The 26,570-nt window shown below is 18.9% G+C and overlaps 3 protein-coding genes and 2 pseudogenes across 5 annotated transcripts; 3 read left to right on the plus strand and 2 right to left on the minus strand.

The window, feature by feature from the left end:
- Positions 1–860: 860 nt before the first annotated feature.
- On the minus strand, positions 861–2,787 carry PmUG01_00053000 (PIR protein; the record flags this gene model as incomplete). Its single annotated transcript, XM_029004333.1, has 4 exons — positions 861–1,025; positions 1,149–1,704; positions 1,797–2,416; positions 2,779–2,787. The coding sequence occupies 4 exons, from the start codon at positions 2,785–2,787 to the stop codon at positions 861–863; spliced, it is 1,350 nt and encodes a 449-aa protein (XP_028859058.1).
- A 10,584-nt stretch (positions 2,788–13,371) lies between these two features.
- PmUG01_00053100 (Plasmodium exported protein, unknown function) lies at positions 13,372–14,225 on the plus strand (the record flags this gene model as incomplete). The annotated part of the gene is made up of 2 exons (XM_029004344.1): positions 13,372–13,458; positions 13,578–14,225. 2 exons carry the CDS (start codon positions 13,372–13,374, stop codon positions 14,223–14,225), a joined length of 735 nt encoding a protein of 244 aa, XP_028859059.1.
- Positions 14,226–18,172: 3,947 nt separating this feature from the next.
- On the plus strand, positions 18,173–19,195 carry PmUG01_00053200 (fam-l protein; the record flags this gene model as incomplete). Its single annotated transcript, XM_029004356.1, has 2 exons — positions 18,173–18,259; positions 18,392–19,195. 2 exons carry the CDS (start codon positions 18,173–18,175, stop codon positions 19,193–19,195), a joined length of 891 nt encoding a protein of 296 aa, XP_028859060.1.
- Positions 19,196–21,699: 2,504 nt separating this feature from the next.
- Positions 21,700–22,582, plus strand: PmUG01_00053300 (annotated as a pseudogene). The gene is given in 3 exon segments: positions 21,700–21,786; positions 21,913–22,155; positions 22,169–22,582. Coding segments are annotated over 3 exon segments (744 nt in total).
- A 2,701-nt stretch (positions 22,583–25,283) lies between these two features.
- PmUG01_00053400 lies at positions 25,284–26,257 on the minus strand (annotated as a pseudogene). Its single transcript is given in 5 exon segments — positions 25,284–25,670; positions 25,685–25,705; positions 25,720–26,073; positions 26,088–26,123; positions 26,138–26,257. Coding segments are annotated over 5 exon segments (918 nt in total).
- Between the last annotated feature and the right edge of the window lie 313 nt (positions 26,258–26,570).

Raw genomic sequence — 26,570 nt, forward strand, 5'->3', positions numbered from 1 at the left:
ATGAAGAATACAGAATATTCATATCAAAATTTTATCGAATAAGTACTAATTAAGTTTTAACACATACTTAAATATATGGAAAAGTGAAAAGAAAAAAGAAAACGAGCAAAAAGAAAAAATAATAATAAAATAAATTAACGAGTTTTAGTTATTAAATTTAAATAAAAAAGGATGTATGAAAGGATATTTAATAATATTTACATAATTCTTAAAAAAAGTTATTTGTTTTCATGAAAATAGTTCTATGTAATCTTATTAAAGATATCTTAAATTTTCTTTAAATTTGAAAAAAAAAAATTTTGTCTTTATTCATCGCTAAATTTTCTTGATAGTTATGTAGGAATTTTTTTTAATATTATACTTTTCTTTTATAACAGGCTTTTTGTATAGTTGAATAAAGCAAAATAATTTTTGAATTTGCGTTTATATGTGGTAATACATTTTATATTTTCAAATTTTTACAATTTTACATATTGCTTTCTTTATCATATTTTGTATAATTTTATTTTTATTTGTTATATGTGATAAAATATTTACTATTTACTATACTTATGTTAATTTTATGAATTTTCTTATATTTTTATATGTATCATATTATATACAAATTTTCTATATTTAATTAATTTTTAACATAGATATTCTACCTCATAGTTAAAATTATATATCATTATTATTCTGGGGTAATTTTTCACTTATCCATTGTATGTTATATAGATTTATTTTATGTTTTAATTGAATATAATTTATTTTTTTTATTTTTTTTCTTAATATAAGTCAGCATGTCACCTCATCATCCGAGCTTTTCAGTATATGCTTTTTCTAAATTATTTTGCATTTATTTGAAGTCAATAAACAATATTTCACCTAGAATAATAAGAAAATTGTAATCCAGTATTACCAGTTCTTCTTTTATCCGATTTTGGAGCACGGATCATAAACTTCCGCATATACGGATCATCATAATAATCGTCTATTATTTTTTTCCTTGATACTTTTTTGTGAAAACATCTTCCAAAAGGAGTAAACTATTATAAAAATGAATAATAAAAGATATATTGAATTTTTTTTTTCATTAATTATAAAATTTTATGGAAATTAAAAATAGGAAATAAATATATTTTGGATTTTATTGAAGAACATTTACTTACTTTATAATAAAGGAAAATAGTGGAAATGATTCCCGCTATCAGAGTAAATGCGATTCCCACGCGAAAAAAATTGTTTTTGAACGTGTTTGAATCACTATTTAGTTTAATTCTAATTCTTCTTCCGGGAGCATATAAATTCAATTTTACTCCAACAGTTTCAGTTGCGCGAACATCCGGCTCTCTGCAGTTTTCTGATGCATCTCTTGCTAATAGTGGATTTTTGCGTGCAGCATCTTTACAGGAGCTCTTATAGTTCACATCTGATGACTCTGAAGAAGATGATTGATCTTCATGTCCTGAAATGCCACTTGATACTAGGTTATTACGTTGTAATTCTGCAGATACAGAAGTTCCTCTTTGTCCATAGGTTGTAAAAGGACCAAATGTCGAAGGAGCTTGAAGAGAAGGTGATAATGGCATAAAATGAGATTTATCAGATGTCAGAAAAATATGACAATTAAGTTTTCCACCTTCTTTTGTTTTATCTGAAATTTTGTCTTCGTCAAAATCAGTACACTTGAAATAATAAATTGAACCTGTAATATTTGTTAGGGAACTCCCTGAACGTGATGTAACGCCGGATGTTAAGTTGGAAGAGCTTTTATCAAGTTATCGCATTTTTTTTGTTTGGTAGATTTTAATGTAGACAACAGTATATTAGGATCAAATTCGTCATCGCATTTAAAATAGTCTTCGCAGTCTATCAAGAATGAACCATAGCAACATGCATCCTCCCCTTTACGCTCATTATATAATGTAATAATATATTTAAGGTAATTTTCATATTTATCAAGTGTAACAACTTTACATGTGTCAGATGTTTTAATACTGTCATAATTTTGAAAATAATCATACAAATATTTTTCTTCTTTCATATCGTTTAGTTTTTTTATAATATCATCATTAAACTCATATTGGCAATATAACGCATTAGAAATTTTTCTAATATTATCTCGAACCTGTTTAAATTTATTAATTATTGGTTTGGCCTTATCATTATTTGTATCATCTCCTAAAATTTTCTTTATATTATAATATGTCCAATATCTATAATGTGAACAGAGAGTTGTAAAATTATTTGTATTAACATATCTAGATAAAATATGTGTATTTCTTAATATTTTTTTACAAAGATTGTAATGCTTTTTTTCAGTATTATCTTCATCATTATTGAATGCAGTACAGTAAACATCATAATTATTTTCTTCAACATCATTATCTAATTCTTTGTATATATTATATGAAAAAGACCCTTCTAAAATTTTATCCTATAAATTAAGTGGGGATAATGAATTAGATGTAAATTTATAATTTTTTATTATAGAAGTGTTTCTAAATGTGTTTTAGTGGCATTCAGTACTTAAATTATAAGATATTAATTATGTTTTTATATAAAAATTAATATATACCCATTCGTTATCACTAGAAACTGACATTTTTTTTTTGAAAACTATAAAATACAAGAAAATGTCAGCACATTATATATTCATTTATCCATATATAAAAAATGAAGATATAAAAATTAATGATATATATTATGAATTTTTTTTGTGAATTTTCAAAAATAAATAAATATTTGTTAGCAGGAGATATTCTATAATTCTGGTTAAGGATTAATATTCCATAACACCTGTGACATTTAATAAAATATTAATTTTTAATTTCCATACAAATAAATGAATGAGTTTATAAATTTATTGTAAAAACTATAGTATTAAAAGTGAATATATTATTTGTAAATATTTTATTTATTCTATTTATATGTAACATAATAAAATATCCTTTGATTATTTTAGTTTTTTAATATATGTATTTATCCATTTTGTCCTTTTAATATATAGTCTATATATAAATTTCCGCATAATAACTATATCTATAGTATAAATAATTATATAGATTTTACGTTTAGTACTATTTTACTTTAATTATTTTGTAGAAACTCTTCCGGATGTTTTTGTATTATGTATTTTTTTTTAAGAAAATTTTCTGAATAAATACATAACATTTTTTTTATATAAATGAGATAGAAGTAATATGTATGAATATATATATTAATCATAAAAAAAATTGGTTTTAAATTAGATAAAAAAATAATTATTACTAAAAAAGATTTAACAATTGTAATTGTGCTACTTAAAGAGTAACTCATGAATTTATTATAATAAAATCGTTTCTTGAATTTTTATGGATTATACAAAATATTATTTTAATTTTTCTTTTTCTTTGCATTATTTTTATCCTTAAATAACATATTGATTTTTATGTATGCAACATATTAAAAATACGATCATAAAGAAAAAAATATTACATTAAATTATTAAAAAAATATTATTAAAAAAAGTAAGGTTTAACACTTATTTTTATTATAATATAAATAAGATTTTATAATAATATTAAAATGAACTGATATAATATAGATTAAAGATTTAAAATATACCAAATATTGTTTTTATTATGTTCAGGATATAAAATAATTATCAAAAGGAATTATTATGCTACTATGATATTCACAACATTTTTATGTTATCTTATTTATACATATTCTATTACTTAAAAATATATTTATCTAAAAATATAATAGAATTTTAATAAAATTTATTTTTCATTTTTTTGTAGGTAATTTTCTGTAATAGAAAATGTTCATTTTGTGTGCATTCTAATAGGATATGTTCCATACAGTCATCACATAATATCATAAAATATTTTGGAATAAAAATAAGGTATAAGATACCATCAGTATTATATATGTAAACTGAATGAATTTCTCTCTTCTAAGAGTTTTATGTATGACATAATGACTTTATTTGTTTTTTCAAAATAACTAACATTATAATGTATATATAATTTTATCTAATTTTTTTTTTTTTTTTATTTATATTACATTTTTCTTTTTGCTTAAAAATATTATATTTTACTGTTTATTTTGTTATAATACTGATAGTAAGAATATTATGAAAGTTTACAAATAAATGATTTTTAATTAAATATTGTGATATAAGTAAAACAAACTGTAATTAATATATTATATGTATCAAATAGTAATATTACTTATATTATGCATACATTTTTAGGTATAGTGAGTTATATTTTCATTTATGTTACTTTTAATTTATAAGGTATATTCGATTAAGATAATGATTTTTGTATTTTTCGACCATTATTTAAGTAATTTCATTAATAGTATTATTATAAATCACTTAACTGATAACCATACAGTCCAAATTGTTCTAGTATCACATTTTAATTCTTTTATTATTTATTTTCACTAAAAAGATTTTTTTTATTTATTTTAGTAAATATTTCATTTTTAATTATGTTTTTTATATTAAATTTGAATTAATTTTTTAATATCTTTTAACAATATTATTATCTAATTTTAATTATAACCCCTATTATAATATTATAATTCTTTTAATTCTTTTTATAATTTGTGTAATTTTTCGGTGATCCACACTTATATGTTAAATTTTTTTTCATAATATATGCTTGTAAAATTAGCTGGTTAGTAAACGTATTGATACTTTTTTTTTCTTTTTTTTTTTTTATATTGTATTCTTGAATTCGAATATGAAGATAATAATATTTATAATAAATGTAATTCTGAATATTTCATAAAAAATATATTCAACTATTCATTGTAGTTGCGATAACAGTTAAAAAGATACAAAAAACAATTCTAATCGTATATACATTATTTATTGTTAATTGTGATTTGGTATTTTTTCAGAAGAAACATAGTTAAAAAAAATATTATTAATTTAAAAAATTTATTTGATTATTTTTTGACTGGAATAAATATCATTTAATGTTATTAATATAACGTGTAACAGAAATGAATAAAATATGCGAAAATATATAATTAATAAATATAATAAAATAATTTATCATTATTATTATTTCATCAATGAAAATAAAAGTAATTGTTATATATTTTATTTTAAAACGTAATACATGTTTTGCATAAATTGTTTCATTATGTTTTAAATATAATTCGCAACATATTTTTATGATCTAGGAAATATAAAGAAAAAAATTCGTCATCATTATTTATAGTGTTTTAAAGGAGAATTCTTTGGTTTAATTTGAAATATTGCTTTATGCTGAATAATTCATAGTACACATTTATATTTAATATACATATAATACTGATATTTGAAAGTCCATATAATAAATGGAAACTATAGCATTACATAATAACTTAATATTTCAAATTTAGAGTTATGTTAAAATTAATATATATAGCAAAAACATTTTTATAACAATAAAATACATACTCATTTATAAATAGGAACACTATAATTATTTACTTTTTGTTAATAAATATTTTTTCTTTGTAATTAGATATCTATAATTTATATTATATTTACTAATTTATAAGAATGTTTATTACGTATTTTATTTTTTAATAAAAATAAGTCAAAAATGATATATATATATATATATATATATATTTTTATAAAATCTAAATGTAACTAAATAGAATGATTAATAATTCTATATATTTGAACATGGAAAGTTTTTATTTCTAGATGAATATAATCATTATATTTTGTATGCAGAACACATATTTTTCTGCATGTTTTTTTAAATAATTATATAGTATAAATAGTTAAACATTTTAGTACATAATACAGATTATAATTATATAACTTAAATACGATTTGTTCCATTATGTATTATTAATGGTGTTTTATGAAATGATCAAAATAAATTAGAATTTTAAAAAGAAATATAGTGTTTTATATGAGTTCACTTTATAAGGAAATTGCACTTTTAATTTTTATTTTATTTATATCATTATTTAAAATACTTATTTTGTGAGATAATGCTAGTACTACTACAATTATATGTTAAAGAACATTTAATATGCTATTCTTACTATTACATATTTATTTTCAGCTTATAATAAGTATAGGAAAATGCATAACATTTCAACAGATTAAAATCCATTATAAATTACATATATATATAATTCTGTAACAAGGTTTATTCTTTGTATATTTATCATATTTTTAAGTATAATAGACAATTTAAGAGAGAAAGAAATGCATTTTTATTTGTTATTATAAAAATTATAAATGATTTATGATTTATGTATTATATTTTTAATAAAGTGAAATGAATAAAATTCGTTCATAAACGAAAGCATTTATATATTTATGCAATTTATTTTTTTTTAATTTATATGAAGGTATATTAATACGGGTGTCCTCATATAAAAAATATAATGAAATAAATAGTGACAGCAAAACATAAGTAATATTAATAATAAATGTAATAAGTTATATATAATTAACAAAAATATGAAGAATTTTTGTAAAAAAGTTTCAACAAACTTAAAAAAATTATCTATTACGAATAAAGAGGAAAATCCTTAGCACGTTGCTCTTATTCCTAATAGTTCTCCTTCGATATCATAATGAAACATTTGATATTAATAGGAAAAAAGTTGGTAATTAAAATGATACTATAAAATTTTTTTTGGAAGTAAATGATATTAATTTAAAATATTTATAAGATGCAGAATATTACTTTTACACTAATATCATTAACACTAAAGGATAGAATGAACAGAAATATTTGCATCACCCTTTTTAAAAATTATGATCATATAATTAAATATACTAATAACAATAGTAAGAATAATAATTGTAATATGGATTTCAAGTACTTTACTTATATTAACAATTTATATCGAAACTACATAAAGGAATAACATAATGGTTTTAAGAGATAAAATTTAGTTTGTAAAGAAAAATGTTAAAATTATTATAAATGTAATATAATACATTATACATATAGCGTCTTATAAAAAATGGTACGAATAAATTAAAGACCCATTGAAAGCAAAGAAATAATGTTTGAAGTTACACTCACTATGCTTGGTGTTATAAAAAGTAAAGAAAGAAATTTTAAATTAATTATAATAAGAACGTTAATACAAAAAGAAAAAATAGCGATGAATTCTTTTTACACTGTTGTTTCAGTTGGTTATTCAGTGCTTATAATTTTCTTATATTTTTCTTTTCTACTAAGAATAACATCTGTTTATATTTATAAATTAAATGTATAAATATATGTATGTTATTTTTCATAAAAATTTATAATTTTAAAACAGATTAAATATATATATATTTTGTTGTTAATGTGTATATTAGTTTAATTATTTTGGAAAACGGTTTAGTGATATACTCTTAAAAAATTAAAAACATATATATAATATTCAACAAGTACAGAGGAAAAAATATTAAAGAATGCTCCAAATATATTTTATAGTAATTCTAGAAAAAATAAAATATGGATATCTCATTATTCTACATTAGACCATTAGGACTAACTAGGAAAAAACGTGCCAAATGTATCAGAATATTATTACGAATATTACAAAAATAGATTTATTCTTAAATATATTTAATAAGTAAAAATAAAAAAGAATATATGTGTAAAAAATTAAAAATTTTTATTTGATTGTTTGAGGTTTAACTTGTATATTCTGTTTTTGTATAAAGGAGAAACATATTCATTCATACTGTTTTTTAGTTTTTAAAGTAGTATGATTCTTCTATAATTTTTACTTTAAATGACTTATTTAATAATATGAAAAGTTTATATTTCAAGTTTATAAAAATAAATACGATTTTCTGTGTTTAAAAATATATTGTTTTTTTATTGTCCTATAAACTACAAAAAATGTGGAGTATTTATAATAACAAATTCTGTTCTATTTATGAAGTAGGAAAACGATTGAATTTTATATTTTTATATGCTTTACAATCTGAATATATGAAATACAAATAATAAAAATAGTAACATAAATGTAATTATAAATATATGATTATTATATAGAAGTTTTATTATAGCTTACGAATTAAATGCATGATTTTGTCAAAATGTATTTAATATACAATATATGAATATGCATTATATTGTATAATCATAACTTGCTTTATAGGTATAAATGATTTTAAATAATTTTTACATTTTTTATTATTTTTTATTTAGTAATATTCGTAACTTTAATACAATTTACATATTTCTATATTATTTTTTGTTGAGTACAGCATGTTTTTGAGGAACATCAGTTATACGTAAATAATATGATATTTAGGAATGTTCCTAAAGAATTAACATGTAAAACGTATTTTTAATGTATATTTAATTAGTGTATAATATATAATGAATATATGATTTTTGTGTTTAATTTCACTTTTTACGCTTATATTTATATTTATTGTTCTTTACTATTTCCAATATATCCATTTAGAAATGGTGCTAAAAATAGAGCAAACACTTTAGGTATAAGAAGAAAACTATTTTAAATATATATGTGGAAAAAAAAATTTTATATATATAAAAATTGAATAAAAATAGGTTATATGTTCTTAAAAATTAAAAAGGGTATTCGTAGATATGTATTTTTCAGAATACAGTAAAAAAATAATAATAATATAAAAAGCTAAGACAGAGTATACTTAACAAAATATATATATAATTTATAATTCGAAAGATTTGATATATATTAGAAATAGATAATAAAAGTATAATTAATATATAAAAGGTGACTTATGTTTTACCTAGGAATATTTAATGTATTATAACTAACCGAATATATATAAAAAAAAGAATTTAAGAAATATTTTGAAATATAAAAGCGATTGAAATATATATTTAAAATTGTAGTTTGCTTATACATTTTTTAATAGATAATTGAATGAGATGGAAATTATAAAAATAATGTTTTTTTTATGTTACTCAGAAGTTTATAAAGGATTATTGTGTATATTCATATATTCTATTGATGCTTTAAAAATAGTAAAATTTAAAATTATATTAATGTATTAGAAATACATTTAATATATTAAACAAATAGAAAAACGCTTTAATTTTTTTTCATTTGATTAGTAACAAACGCTGAAAGTAATAGCTATATTTAATAAATTAAAAGTCAAGTGCGAAAAATCTTTTTAAATATATTTATATTAATATATATATAAATATCTATACTATATGAATGTGAAAACTGAAAATACAAAAATAATTATATTAATTTTGTAATATACTTTAGGATATTGGTATTATACAGCATAATAAAAATTTTAAAATTTTACATATTTTTTTTTAATAAATTATTTTTTAGAAAATTAATTTGCTTACACAAGTCAACATCATTTTGTTGTCATATAGTTATTATAATACATTTAGAGTGTTATATTTTTATAATTATCTATATTCACTATATTCAACAAATAATATGAAATATAAATATTTCTACATTTATGGATATATTTCATCTATATATTATTTATTTTTGTTATATAACAGTCAACATCAAATGTATAAATTGGAATATTAATTATTTATATATTAACAGAAAATACATGTACTATTACCTTCTCAATACAGTTGTCAAAAAGTAATATAAAGCATTAATAATTTTCCTAAATTATATTATATGTTATTTTATATATTAAATTTTAGTATTTTATATCTATTTCCTTTTGTGTTCTAAATTATATTATTTAAAATAATTTTTTTATCGTAAGTTTTGTTTTTTTAATAATAATAATTAATAAAGATGTTTTTTTGCTGCATTTAATTTTGTATACTTTTTGTTTAAATGATCATTACTGAAAAACTTATAAATTTATGCTTTTTAAAAAGAAAGAAAAAAAAAAAATATAAATTTTTTAATACTATAATATAATATATTTTATTTTAGCATTAAAATAAAATACATTTTTTTAAATTATATAAAAACTTTAGCATTTCATAAATAATAATATGGTATGAATATATAAAAGAATTATATTGTATACAAATTTTTAAAATATCAAAATTTTGCTTGAGTATTAAATCTTGGAATATAATTATTTATTTAATACATGAACGTTCATCATATTGTAGGAATATAATGCATGTTATATTGTAATTTGTGCTATAAAAAATATTTTGTATTTTTTTTTATTTCTGTGAATTGTATATTATTATATGCTATGCAATAATTTATGTTTAACTATGCAATAGTATTTTAAAAGGTATAACACATAAAATATACTAATCTGTTATTAGAAAATGCAGAAAAAATATTTAATAATTATATTTCTAATATGTGTTAATGTACACATTCAAATAAACGTATTCTTTCTATTCTAATAAAATAAAATGTGTACGCTCCAAACAAGGCATTTCATTTTTTGTTTTTTCCGAATAGTATTTATATCAAAAATTTAGAATTGTTCTGTTAGAATATTAGCATATATATACTTTTTAAGTATGCACGAATAAAATTAGTTTTACCATAAATTATTAATTTATAACTTTGTTTTTCATGTAAATAAATTCATTGGTAATATTAACAAAAATATTTTTATAATCATTTTATCTTATTTGTACATTATAATTATATTTTATTTATGTAGTTTAATATTAGTTAAAAATAGAATAAAATAACCAAGCGCATAACCTTGCTTTTTTGATAATAAACTTTGAATATATAATAAATTGTTTAGGTGCTTGGACACATTTTAAAATTTAATAATTCTATAATTAATGGAAAAAATATATATTTTATTTTAGGTAAAATACTTATATTTATTCTTTTAATTTGGATAAGTTCTTATATTATGAATGCGGTATATTAACATAGGAGAGAGTTTTCCGCATATATATTGCTTCTTCTTGTTTTATATACTTGTAAGAATATTTTACTTTTGAGTAAGTAAATTTATCACAGTATAAATAATAAAAAAAAAAATGTTCATTATTATATATTTTTCATAAATCTTTAGATTATACGAACAGTGCAGGTAGAACACTATATACAAGAAGCAATATATTATTCGAAGAAAATGAACAAGTAATATAGAATTAAAAATATGTAAAGTGGAAGTGGATATGTTAATTCTGACATTAAAAAGATTGCATTGAATTAGAATATATTTGAAGGTGTTATTGTACGTATAATGGTAATACATGTGAAGCAAAAAAATAACTTAGGAAACGGATATTTGCTATGTGTTATCCATTTGTAGTATTACTTATATTTTTTTTGAAAAATTAATATATAGGAAATTTGGTCCTATATATAATTACAGAACATATATTGATCCTACCTAGAAAGATAGTTTAAATTATTCAGAATAAATGAATATCTCTTAGTATTTACTTTGCAGACATATTCTTTTAAACAGTTTTTTTATTGGTTTCTTTTTTTTACTTCATTAGAAAATTGATTATATATATCAGGGTTATAAACATTAAGGTGATTATTTAATTTTGAAGAGAGAGGAAGAACTATATTCCCTTTGATTTGTTTATTATGCATTTTAATGTTTATTTATGTACTCGTAAAATTCTTAAATTTAACCGTTGTAGTATAAGCATATATAATGGAATTATAGTCATAATTAATATATTTTTTTAAAAATAATGATTTTTATATAACTATGTTTTTCTTTATAACTAATGAAATTATAAGAATACACAAGAATAATTGTTGTATACTTATAAATGTTTTTATGAAACGTGGATAACATGTAAATATATATAAATACAAAAAAATAAAAAATTATATATTATATATTTTTAGGAGCCCATATGTTTCTATATATTTTTTGTATTAGAAATTATTTTTTTGAAATAATTTCTTATTCTGTCCTAATATGTATATGTAATCTATTTTTTTTTTTTTGAACCATAAAGAAGTAAAATTGATATTAATTAATATTCACAATAAAAATGTGCTTTATATACGATAATTATATGTAAATGTTTCATAGACATTTTCATTATAGTAAATTTGTGATCCTTTAATTCAATATATAAAATCACAATTAATACATTATAACGCGGCAAGTGCAGTAACTTATATTTTTAAAAATTATTTTTTATTACGTTTTTATTATTGTAAGTGATAATTTAAATTACACTTTAAGAAAATATTGTATTTATTACATTTAATTTTATTATATAAAGTTTTTCCATATTTAATAAAATCTCAACCATTTTTTTTTTGTGGTTATGCGTATTATTTTAAAGGTAAACATAAAAAATGATCTTCATAAAACAGTTAGTATTAGAATTACATGTTTCATAAATTATTAGATACAATAATATTTTTAATAAATTTTAAAAAAAATTTTATATTTCATGTATAAAAATATGGAAAAATAATAATACATTTTTGCTAATATTGTTAGCAAAAAAAAATACCAAATCATATATTTTGCCAAATTATATTTTTATTATTTTTAATTTTTCAAGTACATATTATGCATAGTATATCATACTTATTTCAAGACATATATAATTAAAAATAATTTAAAATTTTAGTAATTTTATATAATATTTCTGGAAAAAAATTTTTCTTGAATTTTTTTATTTTATATTAATATCACTTCTAAATATATATATAATTAAAAAAAAATTATAAAATAATTAAATGAATTAAAAGAATTTTCATTTAAAAATAATGGTATGAACTAAACATAAAAATTATAATTAAAAAAGAAAAAAGCTATTTTTATTTGTTTTAACTTATATTTTTTAATTATCTTAGGTACTATTTAATAAATTTGAAATTTTAAATATATAACAAACAATAAGGTTACACAAATTTTACAACAAATAGAGCTCAAAAGAATGTATAAAATATAATTTCTTTCATTTATTTTTTCTGCTAATTACATTTTATAATAATTTTTGTTTTTAGTAATAATAGTTATTTAAAAATAGTACGTTTATAATATGAAAATTATTATTGATTATTTTATTAAAATTAGTAATTATTTTCTTAATTAATAGAACAATATTTTTCATATGTTTTTTGCATACCATGTTGTAAGTGAATTCAGTAATTCGAATAATTAAGCAATCGTATATTTTTTTTTACTCTATTTTATAAGAATTAATAAAGACGTTATTTAATTATAATACTATTAATTAAATTATATATTTTGAATAAATATTAATATAAAATGAAATTATATAATTTTAATTGAGGAATTTTATAATATTAACATAAACATTTAAAGATATACTTTTAAAGTTTTTTTTCCTTTTTATTGTTGCAAAATGCATTATAGTTAGATACAATTAATTATGTTTTTTAGAAAAAAAACAAAAAGAAAATGTTTTAAATAAATATAGGATCATATGTCATTAAAAAATTGTTATATGTTTCAAATTTTTTTCTTTATATACTACAATATTAAAAATTTATATAATGAAAAAAAATTGTAGGTCATTTTTTTACGTTGAAATTGCTATCTTTATTATTTTAACCTGGATATATCATATAAACAGTAATGTGGTATGATTATATTATTTAAGGATAATTGCATCATTCATATTTTTAGAGTCCTATATTAATACGATTTGTTAATATAAAATTATTTTTTTTTTTAAATAATAAATATTTATTTTCATTAGAATTTATATAATAATTCTTTGGATAAAAATGACAATATTTATAAAACATTATACACAAGAACTTGTCGATTTCTAGAAGAATATGGACAAAAAAAGGGTTCGAATATTGTGTGGATAAAAGGAGATATACCAACTATTGAAGAGTTTGAAAAATTGTATCCACCTAATAATGCAAAAGTAAAAAAAGAAAGATATAAACATCCAAATGGATGTTCCTTAAATAATGCAGTAGGAGAAAAACAACGTAGGAAAAATATATTTTCTGTATACAAAGGAGCAGATCCATATTTTCAAAAACGGACGTTTGACAAAACATATTTTAAAAATAAAGTTAGAGATTTTACGAATGAAGATTTCAAGTTTTTAAGAAATAAGATAGAATTAAAGGAAGCTTTGTTTTATGTCATATCTATTTTTTTTGTACCAATTATATTAATACTAAATGTTATAATATTTCTAGACTGTGTATTTAATGTAAAAAATAGTGTAACAACATGGACAAACTCTTATTGTTTTAGTGTAGGATTTGTTATATTTACATTTATAGTTATGGCAGCCATTATTTATATTTACAGTAAAATTGTAAAATATGATAAGTTTGCACTAATAAAAAATAAGCTGAATAATACTATGTTCCCTTTATTATAGAGATCACTCAATTATTACTAACAAACACTATGAGTTTTAATTAATATATCGAATAAACAAATATAGCTGTATTTATATAGTTTTTAAGAATCTACTTGTATCATATTAACTTTTTTGATCTGCAATCTTAAAAATATGTGCTTTTAGTTTTATTTGCAAACATGAATGTTTTAATGTTTTTTATTGATATTTTAAATTATTTACAGAATCTAACATAGAATTATGGCTTCAAATTATTGTTTTTGTATTTAACTAATTTTTTATGGAAAATATATATATGGCACTAAAATTAATATATAAGAGAAGTCGTATAATTATATTGAAGTTTTGTGATAACATATATTTTATCTATAATAAGTTCTTCTTATTATTTTTTAACTTCTAATCTAAATGATTATTTGTTGAGGTAATTAAAAAAATACTTATCCCTTTTAAATGAAGAATAAATGTGTCTTGGTCTTTATATAAATATACGAAGTTAATGAATATAGTTGCAATATTATATTTATTTAAGTTTTAATTAAATTCTCTTTAGAAATTGGCTATATGTTACATGAATATTACTATGGTGAAATTAATTTTATTTAAATTATAAATCCACCTAATAAAATATTCTAATAAAATTAAAAGAAACAATAAAGTGAAATTTATTATATTACATAATATGGTACATTACAAATTATATTTTGTGTTATAAAAAAAAATGCCTCTTTTTATTTTTTTTTTTGGCATCCTGTTAATAATGTAGTATACTATTCAATTATCTTTATATTTCAATTGCAAAATAGTATTTAAATGTGTAGTATCTGCAAATAACATATCTTATTATTAGGAATCTGACAAAATATTTAATAACTATATTAAAAATATATACATATATTTCTGCTCTCACCATATAAAATACTTCTTATTGTATTTATAAAATATAATAATTATGCATGAAGTAAAAAGTATTTTATTTTATTACTTTTTTGAAAAGTATGGATAACTAAAATTTAGAATTATTCTGTTATACTACTGATATATATAAATATCTACTGGATATTTATTAAAACAATAAGTATTACATAGATTTATTGTGCTGTTTATTTCCTTGTAATAGTTTTATTAGAAATATAGGCAAATTTATTTTAAAAATTTATTTTATTATTTATGTTTTATATTAGTTTTTTACTAATACAGTATAACCCCTTTTTAAAAAATAAAATATCAACGAAAATAAATTTACCATTTTGTTAATACCATATGAATATACTGTAAACATTTTAGTTAGTTCAATATATACTACGAAATACATGAGTTAACACATAAATTAAAAATTGAAATGTTTGATTTTATTTAAAGTAATTAGGCTTATCCATTTTATATGTATACGCTCTTGTTTCACTAATGCATTACAAGAACATAGAAGAATATTTGCTTTATATTTTTTGCTGCTTCTTGTTATATAAAATTATATATGAACGTATGGGGCAATTTCGTTTGAATAAGTGTATTTATTATATTATAAATAATAAAAATGTTTTTTTTCGTTGTAATGCAACTTTAATAAGTTTTTAGTTAATTAGAATTATGAATAAAAAATAGTCTACTCAAGAACTGTTATATTAATATCAGAAAATACTAAGAGAAAAACTAATATAGAATTAATGATATGTTATTTAAAAATTAATATGATGATTAAGTGGATGATGTTTAGAATGATAAATCGGAATAGGATGAAATATTTTAGTCTTAGGATAAGATAATTCAGGTTCTGCAGTTAAAAATTGTTTAAGAAATAGTCATCAGTTTTACGTTAGAAATTTTTTGTGATAGATATATTCTTTTTAAAAAACTATAAGATGCGTTTTTCAGACTTATATATATTGATAAGAAATGTATTGAAATGTTCCAAAAATAAAAGTTTAAAATATTAAGAATTTATAAGTATTGCACTTGTATTTGCTATAAAGGAATACATTTAAAACTTTTTTATCACTTTTTTTAGTTTTTGTTTCATTAGGATATTTGTTATAAAGTAGAGAAAAAATACTAAGGCGTTAATTTTATTTTGAGGAATGATGTTCAAATGGATTATTATTATTTATTTAATTATGTATTTTAGTTATTATTTATATACTGTTAAAAGTCTTAAGAATATATAAGCCACTGAACTAATATAATATAAATTCAAATGATGGTTATAATTAATATATTGTAATAATATCTAATATTCTTGATATATATAATGAAATTTTGTTTTATTCTTATTGAAATTGTGCTTAAGAAAAATTAAATGTTGTATACTTATAAATTTTTTATTATACAAGCTACATAATATGCAAAAATATATTTATAAAGAAAAGTAAACAAATATATATGAAATATTTTTAATAGTTCGCATATTTGTATATTTTATTAGTCTTGAAATCAATTGTTTGGAAATAGTTCAGTACCTTGACTAAACATTTACATATATTATATTTTTCTCTATTCATAAAAATGTGATATTGACATGATTAAATATTCACCATAAATATATATACACTGTATATTAGTAAATTATATGTGTAAATATTTCGCCTAGATTTGCATTATAATAAATATATGATCCTTTAATTTAATGTATAAAATTACGGTTAATATAAGTTTACTCATATATTGAAATAATTTATTTTTTTAATAATTATTTTTTTTTTAGTAAATTTATGAAATTATAAGTAAATGATAATGTGATTCCATTTTAACGAATGATTTATTAACATAGAATTGTCAAGGTCAGAATTATTGAAGCTTTGTATTACGTGAAAAGCTTAAAGAACATTTTTATTTTACTTTTTATATAAAGGAAAATTTATAGTTCAAAATTTTTTATAAATATTACTTTAACATAGATGACAAAATACGGAGATAACAAAAATTTATATTAACTTTTACTCTCTACTATATTAAATATGTGTATTGTTCTATCAAGTTTATTTTTATGTTAATACATTTAATATATAGGTTACTCTATGCTTTTTATATTTATAAATTTATATTATAATTTATCTAAATATATATATTAAGATAAAAGAAAAAAAAATAAAAAATAATTTTATAATTTTAAAACGTTTGCATTTAGAAGTAATTGTAAACATTTTATCTAATTAAGTGCTATAGTCTTCATAAACTAAATTACATTTATAAAATATCAGGCATCATATGCAATTGAAGTATATACTTTTTTATTAGATTAAAAGATATGTTATAAATTAGATAATGTATATAGTGAATATTAAAAGAACAATTATGTTTGCCTAGTAAATAATGTCAATAATATCAATAAAATAAAATAAAAAGTTTTAATTATATAGTTTCATTTATTAACATTTTCATTATATTTTTATAATTATTAATACTTTTTTAAGAATAATCAGATTTTTTAAATTGTAACTTTTATAAAGTCAGAATAATTAATAACAAAATGTGCTGTTATACACAATATCTCTATTAATATGTATATCTATGCATTATCTATTTTCTCTATATTCTATATTATACATATACTAAATATTTCGAAATATTAAGAAATCATATATATATATATATATATATATATATATATATTTTTTATTTTATTTTGAAAAGAAATAATATAAAATATATTTATTTAATATTCTAAATTAAATAAATAATTTGCATGTTTTTAATATTTATTATTGAGTTCATCCTACATTCTTTTAATTAAAGTTATTTTTTTATAAATAACATTATGATAAAAATTTTGTAGTATATATTTAAAATTATTTATTATTGTATCATCATAAATAAAAATAACTTTTATAATTTTAATATTTTCTTATGGAAAAACAATAAATTATACTAAATAAAATAAATAATATTAGTGTCCTCTATCATTAAAGGAATATTATATTATTGTTATATTTTTGATAAGTATATTATAGGTTTAAATACGAATAAAAATGGAACAAAATATTAAGACCCTATTATTTATTAGAATTACAACATTCATCTTTTTATGTTGGACATACCATTTTTACAGTTATGTGGTATAATAACATTATTTAATGATATTTATGTTATTCACATTTTTTGTGCTCTATTTTTATTAAGTCCCTTTTTTCCCCATTAGATATTTTATTCTATTATATAACCAATATTTACATTTTTTTATTTTTTAGATTACTCTTAAGAAGTCTCTAGAGGGTGGGGACAATTACTATAGAAAATTACATGCAAGTAATTATCATTTATTGGAAAAATACAAACATAATAAGTATTTAAGATTTTTATGTTTAAAAAATGAAATTCAAATTAATGGAGTTTCCGAAAAAAAAGATATATCTCATAATAAGAATGATGATTCTGAAAAAAAAAAGCGATCGAAAAAATATGCATCAAATATTGCAGGTCATAAATCAGGAATGAAAAATAAATCTTGTATATTTAAAACAAAAAAATATTCCCATTTAGAAAAAAAAATATTCAAGGAACTTGATTATACGAGTTTTCTTCAAAATAACAGGACAATTAGTAATAAGGTTTACACAAAAATAATATGTAAAAAATACGGATTGCGTATTGTTTTACCTTTTTTAATTTGTTTGTTTTTATTAATAATATTTATAGTAGAAATATCACTAACATATAGCAACAGTGGTAGTTTATTGTATCATTTAGGTTTGGACAAGCAATCTTTAGAATCTTTATCAAAAAATAATAAAGGTCCATGGTCACCTATTGTAGGAGTATTGAAAAGTTTGGGAGAATTCTTGCAACACAGTACATCATCATCGGGTACACTTTCATGTGGCTGGTGTCAAGTAGCATCAGAAGTTAGTGATATGTGTATATTAGGAAACTTTTTTCGTATTCTAATATATTTCGTACCTTTCGTTTTATTAAGTATCACTCTTATATCAGGAATTCTTTATTACCATAAAAAAGTTAAAAAATATGAAAAAATTAAATTCGAAAAAAGGTAAATTACATACTAAAAAGTACCTTTTTTTCTGCAAGCATATCTTGAACATAAACTAATTAATGGAATATATATTAACATATACTTAATACAAATACGAATAATTGCTTAAAATGTTTTAAATATACCTATGTGTACATAGAATTTTTTTGATACACAACAGTAAACGTTCATGATCTTAGTTTTTTTGTGAATATTAAAGTTTTAACGTTTTTGGATTTGTATTTCAAAGTATTATTTCAGATTAATTGAATATTTTGCCTTAATACATATAATTTCGTATTCTTAAGGTTCCCTTTGTAAAAAAATATTTTTACATTATAATTAATTAACAGTAGGACAGTTTGTATAATTTTATTAATAATATTTACTAATTTATATATAACTATAAAGAGTACAGCTTTATAGTTTTATACTTTTTTGTGTTCTAAAATGACAATATGTTTTCAAAATTTAAGAAATATATGTTTACTATAAGTTGCCCATATATATGTTTTTTTTTGTATTTCATAAAGAGAAATTAACTTATTATATTACACTGATATATATATATATATATATATATATATATATATATATATATATATTTTATACTTAAAAATGAGACATATATTTTTTTAAATATGCTTAGTGATATAGATGTTATAGAATACTTTTAATTAAAAGATTTTTTATTAAATATTTAGTTTTGTAAGTTTTAAAAGTGAAATTATAAACATATAAAAAAACAGAATATTTATAATATATAGTTTATATATATTTGTTTAATTCCTTTGTTTTTAAAAATATTCACCATTAACTAAAGAGTTAGATACATTTTACTTTTATTATTGCTTTTAAATATGTTGTTATTAAAATTGTTTAAAATTAATTAAATATAAATTATATTGAAAATTTATAAATAAATATATTATATAGTTTTTTTATTTCTTACATCCTTAATGTATTAAATTAATAACTGTACATAATACTATTTTAATATATATTATGTTTAAATTTTTTCTTTAATTATTCTTTGAATTTTCTTAACAATATACATCTATATATATGCTACATATCTATAGAAATCTAAATGTTCCTTAAGTTTAATGGGAAAAAATGTACTATTTTCAGTATAGATATATATATGTATAAATAAATTTTTTATATTTGAGTTATTGTTTATACTTATCTATATATGTAGTTAATATTTTTTTACATATTTATGTGAACATGTATGGTTAATGTTGACAATTACAAATTCATTTTATTTTTATAGCAAATATTCTAAATATTGAAGTAAAAGCTATACAATACTATTAACATATGATATAGTTATGAAGTTTACATACATATTAAAAACTACTGTTTGTTCAAAGTAAAAACCCATACATATTTTTTTTTTAAAAGAATGCTTAAAGCCTACGTAAAATTAGATCATCATATGTATACATTTGTATACGAGAATATTAAAAATAATGCTAATAAAAATTTTAATACAAGGAATACATTTATTGTTATATTTTTTGTTTATTTTTTAATATAAAATATTGCCACGATTAGTTAAAACATTTTATTCTATGTAAACAATACATATATGCATAGATATCTGGAATAATTCTACCGTGACAATATGTTTTTTTTTTCTGGAAATATATTAATGTTTTTACTAAAAATATATACTTGAAAAAAAAAAAAAAAATATAAAGAACATTCATATAAAGTTTTTTAGTATAGTAATAATATTACGAACTGAACTTAGATATTATTATACAATAGTAAAAAATGAGTTTTTATTTATATTAAAATATACATTCCTTAATAGATTATGTAGTAGGAAATATATTCAATTTTTTTTTATATATGAGAGTATTCGAATGATTGTTTGTGCTTAGAAATTTCCTAAATTTTCTGGTTAGATGTACAAGATACAAAATAATAATCCGTTGACCTCTTATTACTATTATTATATTATAATAATAAATATTTTTAAGAAAAATAAAAGAACTTCTACAGTATAAGGTTTATTCGTATAGAATTATTAGTAGTATAATATCCATATGATTTTTACATACTGCTTTAATATACTGAATAGTACATTATATATATTCTCTACGTTCTATATTCCATATACATTGATCATTTAGAAACTACATGACATAATATGTATATTTTTTTCAGTTTTATTTTCAAACGAATTTACATAGAACATTATTTCATTAATGTACTATGTTAAATAATTAAATAATATATTTTTTTATTTATAATTATATTCATATTATGTTTTTGCAATGAAAGTTAATTTTGAGTAAATAATATTACGATCAAAATTTTGTAATATATTTTTGTATTTATTTTTCTTAATATTTTGAAATTATTAATAGTTATATACATTATATTAATTTTTTACTGAGCAAATAGTAGAAGAAATTTTTAAAATAAATATAGTACCATTTATTATAATATGTACGTTATATTATTATTAATTTTATTTTTACTGAATATATTAGAATACTAAATATTTATATCATGAAACAGAAAATTAAGTTTATCATGTTTATTAAAATTTACTTATTTCTCCTTTTAACTTCAATATATTGTCTTCATAATGATATGGTATGAATATATATATATGGATATTTACATTATTTATATTAGTAGTGTTCTATATTTATTAATACTGTTTTTTATGATGAAATTATTTAACCATACAAATAAAAAATATTTATGCTGTTCCTTTAGAGGGTATTTAGTAAATTTATGGATGAAATCTGTAAGGTATGTGGAAATTTAGATAGAAGAAATTATCGATCACTTGCAAATTGTAAACAGGATAAGTATTCGAATAATGTATATTTAAAATAAAATATTCGGAAAAATGGAGTTAATAAAGGAAAAGATATATCTAATAATGGAAAAGGACCGAAAGGAAAAAACAAACAATTAAATAGATGTTTATTAAATAAGGAACAATACTATACAGAAGTTATAGATTATAATAATTGTATCTTTGATGGAAAACATTTCCATTTTGAAAAAAAAATGGATTAAGAAAAAAGATTACGATGATTTTCTAGAACAACGCAAGAGAGTTTGTGATATAGCTTTAAAAAAAATTAAACTTAGGAATTATGGATTTGGATTTTCTATATTTATTATTTTCTTATTGTTGGGAATAGGATTACCTATATTAAAAGGCTATAAATTGTTAGATAAGCTTTCAGATGCAATCCCTTTTAGTTATATTATGGAGTTTATAGCAGATACTATGAGTCAAGTTTTAGAAAAATATATTTATCTAATATCTTTCTGCGTACTTATTATTATAGTATCAATCATACTTATAATAACGATTCCTAAGATTCTAAGAAACAATGAAAAATATAACAAAATAAAATTGTTGACTGAGTAAAATAAATAATAGGAGTACGTATTTTCGTATGATGAATTTGTTAATGTGAAATTATATCTGTAATATATATAAAATATATTTTTAATAAATATACCTAGAATTGCTATAATTTTGTAGATTCATACATGTATAAGTGATCATTTTTATATAGAATAGTAATAAATTTTGTTGTTGATATTTTTGTGAATCTGAATGCTTTAAAATTTTTCAATTTGTATTATAAATTACTGTTTTCGAACAAATAAATATTTTTGCTTAATATATATATTTGTGTACATAAATAGATTATTATATGAAATATATGTGCGAATTAAATGAATTTATAATATTAAAATTAATATAATTTTATTGATACTGTATTAGAATTTATATTTAAATAAAAAATATTTCTGTTATATGTTTTAAGTTCTTCAAGACTAGTATGATTGATTGTTTATGTAATAAAAAAATATATAATAAATTTTATATTATAAATAAACATATATTTTCTATATTTAATGAAAATAAGAATATGTACTATGTTACATTGATATACATATTTACTCAAAAAACATAATACATATTACATGAAATATTTTTATTACAAATATACTATAAAATGTATTTAATTAAAGCTTTTTAGTGACATGTTTTTTTTATTTTCCATTGTAAACAAGTAACTGTAATTATATAATAAAATAATATATATTTTATTCACAGATTTAAGTTTAGGAAATATAGTTAATATTCTAATTTTACACCTATTATTTTTTTACCCTATTTTGTAAGCTTATATATATTATTAAATATACAATTTATTTTGTTTAATTAGAAAAATAAAAACTTAAAAATTTTAAGAAATTATAAAATAATTTTATTTTTATATATATATAAAAATTAAAAAAGTTAAATGTAATTCAACTTGAATTTTGAAAATATTTTTTTAGTCTATAAAAAAATTTTTTTTTTTAAATTATATATTCTTAAAATATAGAAGAAAACACATATTTTTAATTTTGAAATTATTTTATATTACTGAAAATAATTTATTAAAAATATGTTTAATTTGTAGGTGAAGTAGGTAAATAAATTTTTACAGATTAATTCTGTTAAAAAGATTTCATTTTGATATTGCATAAATTAATTTGTAACCAAATGTTACTTTATAACTTTTTCATTATGTTCCATACTATGAACTTTACAATGTTTGTATAATAAGGTAAAATTAAAAGTATAGCTTAGAAAAAAAAAACAAACTGAATAGTGTCAACAAAATTATTAGAGAAATAAATAATATTCTTAGTACTTTTGTTGCTACTAAACTTATAATTACTGTAACGAAATTGTCATGAAAAATATAATTGAGTATCTCTTTATAAAAATATTTGAATTTATTATTTTTGCTAGAATATATCAATGTTTCAATAATGTTGATTAATTAAAAAATATATGTTTTTTGTTTTATTATATTGAACATGATATTAAGTATAATCCGAGAAATTTTATATCTAAATTATTGGCTAAAATTTGGATTTACACTATATTCCAAGATCCTACTTATTAATGTGTAATAATTAAAATGTGTGTATATTCTGAAATTTCCATTTCATAAATTAGAAAACTATCTGAAATTTTTACATGATAAAAAAGTTGAGCCCCCATATCTAAAATAGCATATGCGTATAAATGTGTATATAATATATTCCATGGTGACTATAAAGGTGGATCTCTATGAGAATTTGAAGAAAATTATTATCTTTCAATATTTTTGATCTTTTAAATATTATTATGCTTCTTGCTATTACATTTGTTGGAATATTTGTCTTAAAATTCCTTTTATATAAAGCAAATAAAAATGAAATATAAAAACATAAATACTATTCGTTGTTCATATAATTAACATCAGTGAACATTTTATAATTATATAGTATATTTGTAAATGTTATTTAGTTATCATATATTCATGTTTCCCCCTAATGAATGTTATGAGTATAAAACTGTATTGAAGAAGAAAAAAATAATTAATAATAGTGCTTAATAAGGAGTATTTAAAAATAATTAATAGATAGAACTATTCCTATATAAAATCTAGAAAGTATACTTTTTCTCGACTATCATCATGTATACATATCTTTATGAAAATACCACATAAAATAATTTTCACATGAAAACAATAATATTAAAATTGTTTTATATTAGGTTAAATTTTACATTCTACATTCTACTTAATTACAAGGGAGAAAATAGTAAAAACAATTTAAAATAATATTATAATAAAAAAAAAATATATATTTTTTTTTGAGAATATTTATTTTATGTTAAGTTTATTCTTTTTTCTTTATATAATAATAATACTAGCGTTGTGTTTAATGCTTTTTTCTTTCTTTTATTTTTCTTTTTTAATAATTAGGAACCATAATAACTTCATAATCTTGCGTTACATATTTAATTTTCATAATTATTTGTTTTGCATTTCAAAGAAAATCATATTATAAGTGTATTTTGTACTATTGAATATCAAAATAGTCCTAAATTTATGTTAAACTTTTCTTCGTATAATTTTATATCATTATATTTTTTATTTTTATAAACATATATTTATTTTTTCATTTTTAATTTATTTCATTTAATATTACGTTCTTCCTTATATATGACTTTTATATCGCTGAGTATTTGAAGTTATAATGTACGTAATATAAAGTGAAATTATACATCAAATGTTTCCTTGAGAATGGTATCCTATATTATAAAAACTTCCTTCATAATTTATATTTACACGTTCTTGTGTGTTTTGTAACGAGTGTGTTATTTCTTTTATAACTTCATCAAGTTCAATGATTTTTTTCCTTTCTGAATTACTATGTAACCATGATTTCACTGTTGTAAACCGTATGAAAGATATATATATATATATATATATATACTTAAAAATATAACTTTGGGAGGCTTTTAATTATTTAGTAAAATTAATAGTATTATTTGTTATAAAATATTCAAGCTTTTATGTATATTTTTATTTACCTTATATAAAAAATGTAAAGTCATTGTTGCTAGTAATGCAATAATTTTGTATTCTGGGAACAAATACATAAACCATTTCTGTAGGTGGTAAATTCTTGGTAATCCCGAACAAGGAGTTATCTTGTGCATTTTGTATCATATGCTTCCTTTAAACTGATTAACTTTTCACGAAAAGTGTCGTTATAATTTCTTTGACATTCCTTGTAATATTGAATATAAAGATTGTAGCATTCATCAATTTTATTACAAGGGCTACCACTAGATATATCTGTGTTACCATCATAATTGTGAAAATCATCATAATGACCATATAGTTGTTCAAGCTTACTTAATATTTCTTTAGGAATTTATTTTATTTCTCGTATGCATATATTTTCTGTTTGGGACGAAGACTTTTTATATCACTCAAACGATTAAAAATGATTGTTATATTTAGCTTCTGGGTTTATTTTGTAATATAAATATTTACAACGTTTTAGGCTATCCGTTTTATATTTCTCTTTATTTCAATTAGATATATACCAATCTCTTGACATGGATCAACAAAATTATCTCTAAATTGCACATATTTCCGCCCAGGGTTTTAACAGCACTTCCCCGACCATTATTCTGAGTATCTAATATAGCAGTATCATTGAATTACTGTTTATATTTAAGATATAATGTCACTTTATTCTCCTAAAAATGTACAAATATAATAAAAATATATAATTACACATAATCATATTTTCATTAAATAGAATTATATATCATGTGTAGAACAACGAAACCTAGGATACCACAATATATATAATAATTATAATATAAAAATAATTGTTACGTTTTCTCCTGTACTTACAGATGGTATTGTATATAAGTATACGTGAACTTGATTGCAAATGTAAATTGATATCATATTCATATTTATATAAATGGGAAAATATGTATAATATATTTTTATGCGATGTATTCCCTTTTTTCATACGTAAAAATAAAAAATATATATATT

Source organism: Plasmodium malariae (assembly GCF_900090045.1).
Source record: "Plasmodium malariae genome assembly, contig: PmUG01_00_27, whole genome shotgun sequence".
Lineage (NCBI taxonomy): Eukaryota > Apicomplexa > Aconoidasida > Haemosporida > Plasmodiidae > Plasmodium > Plasmodium malariae.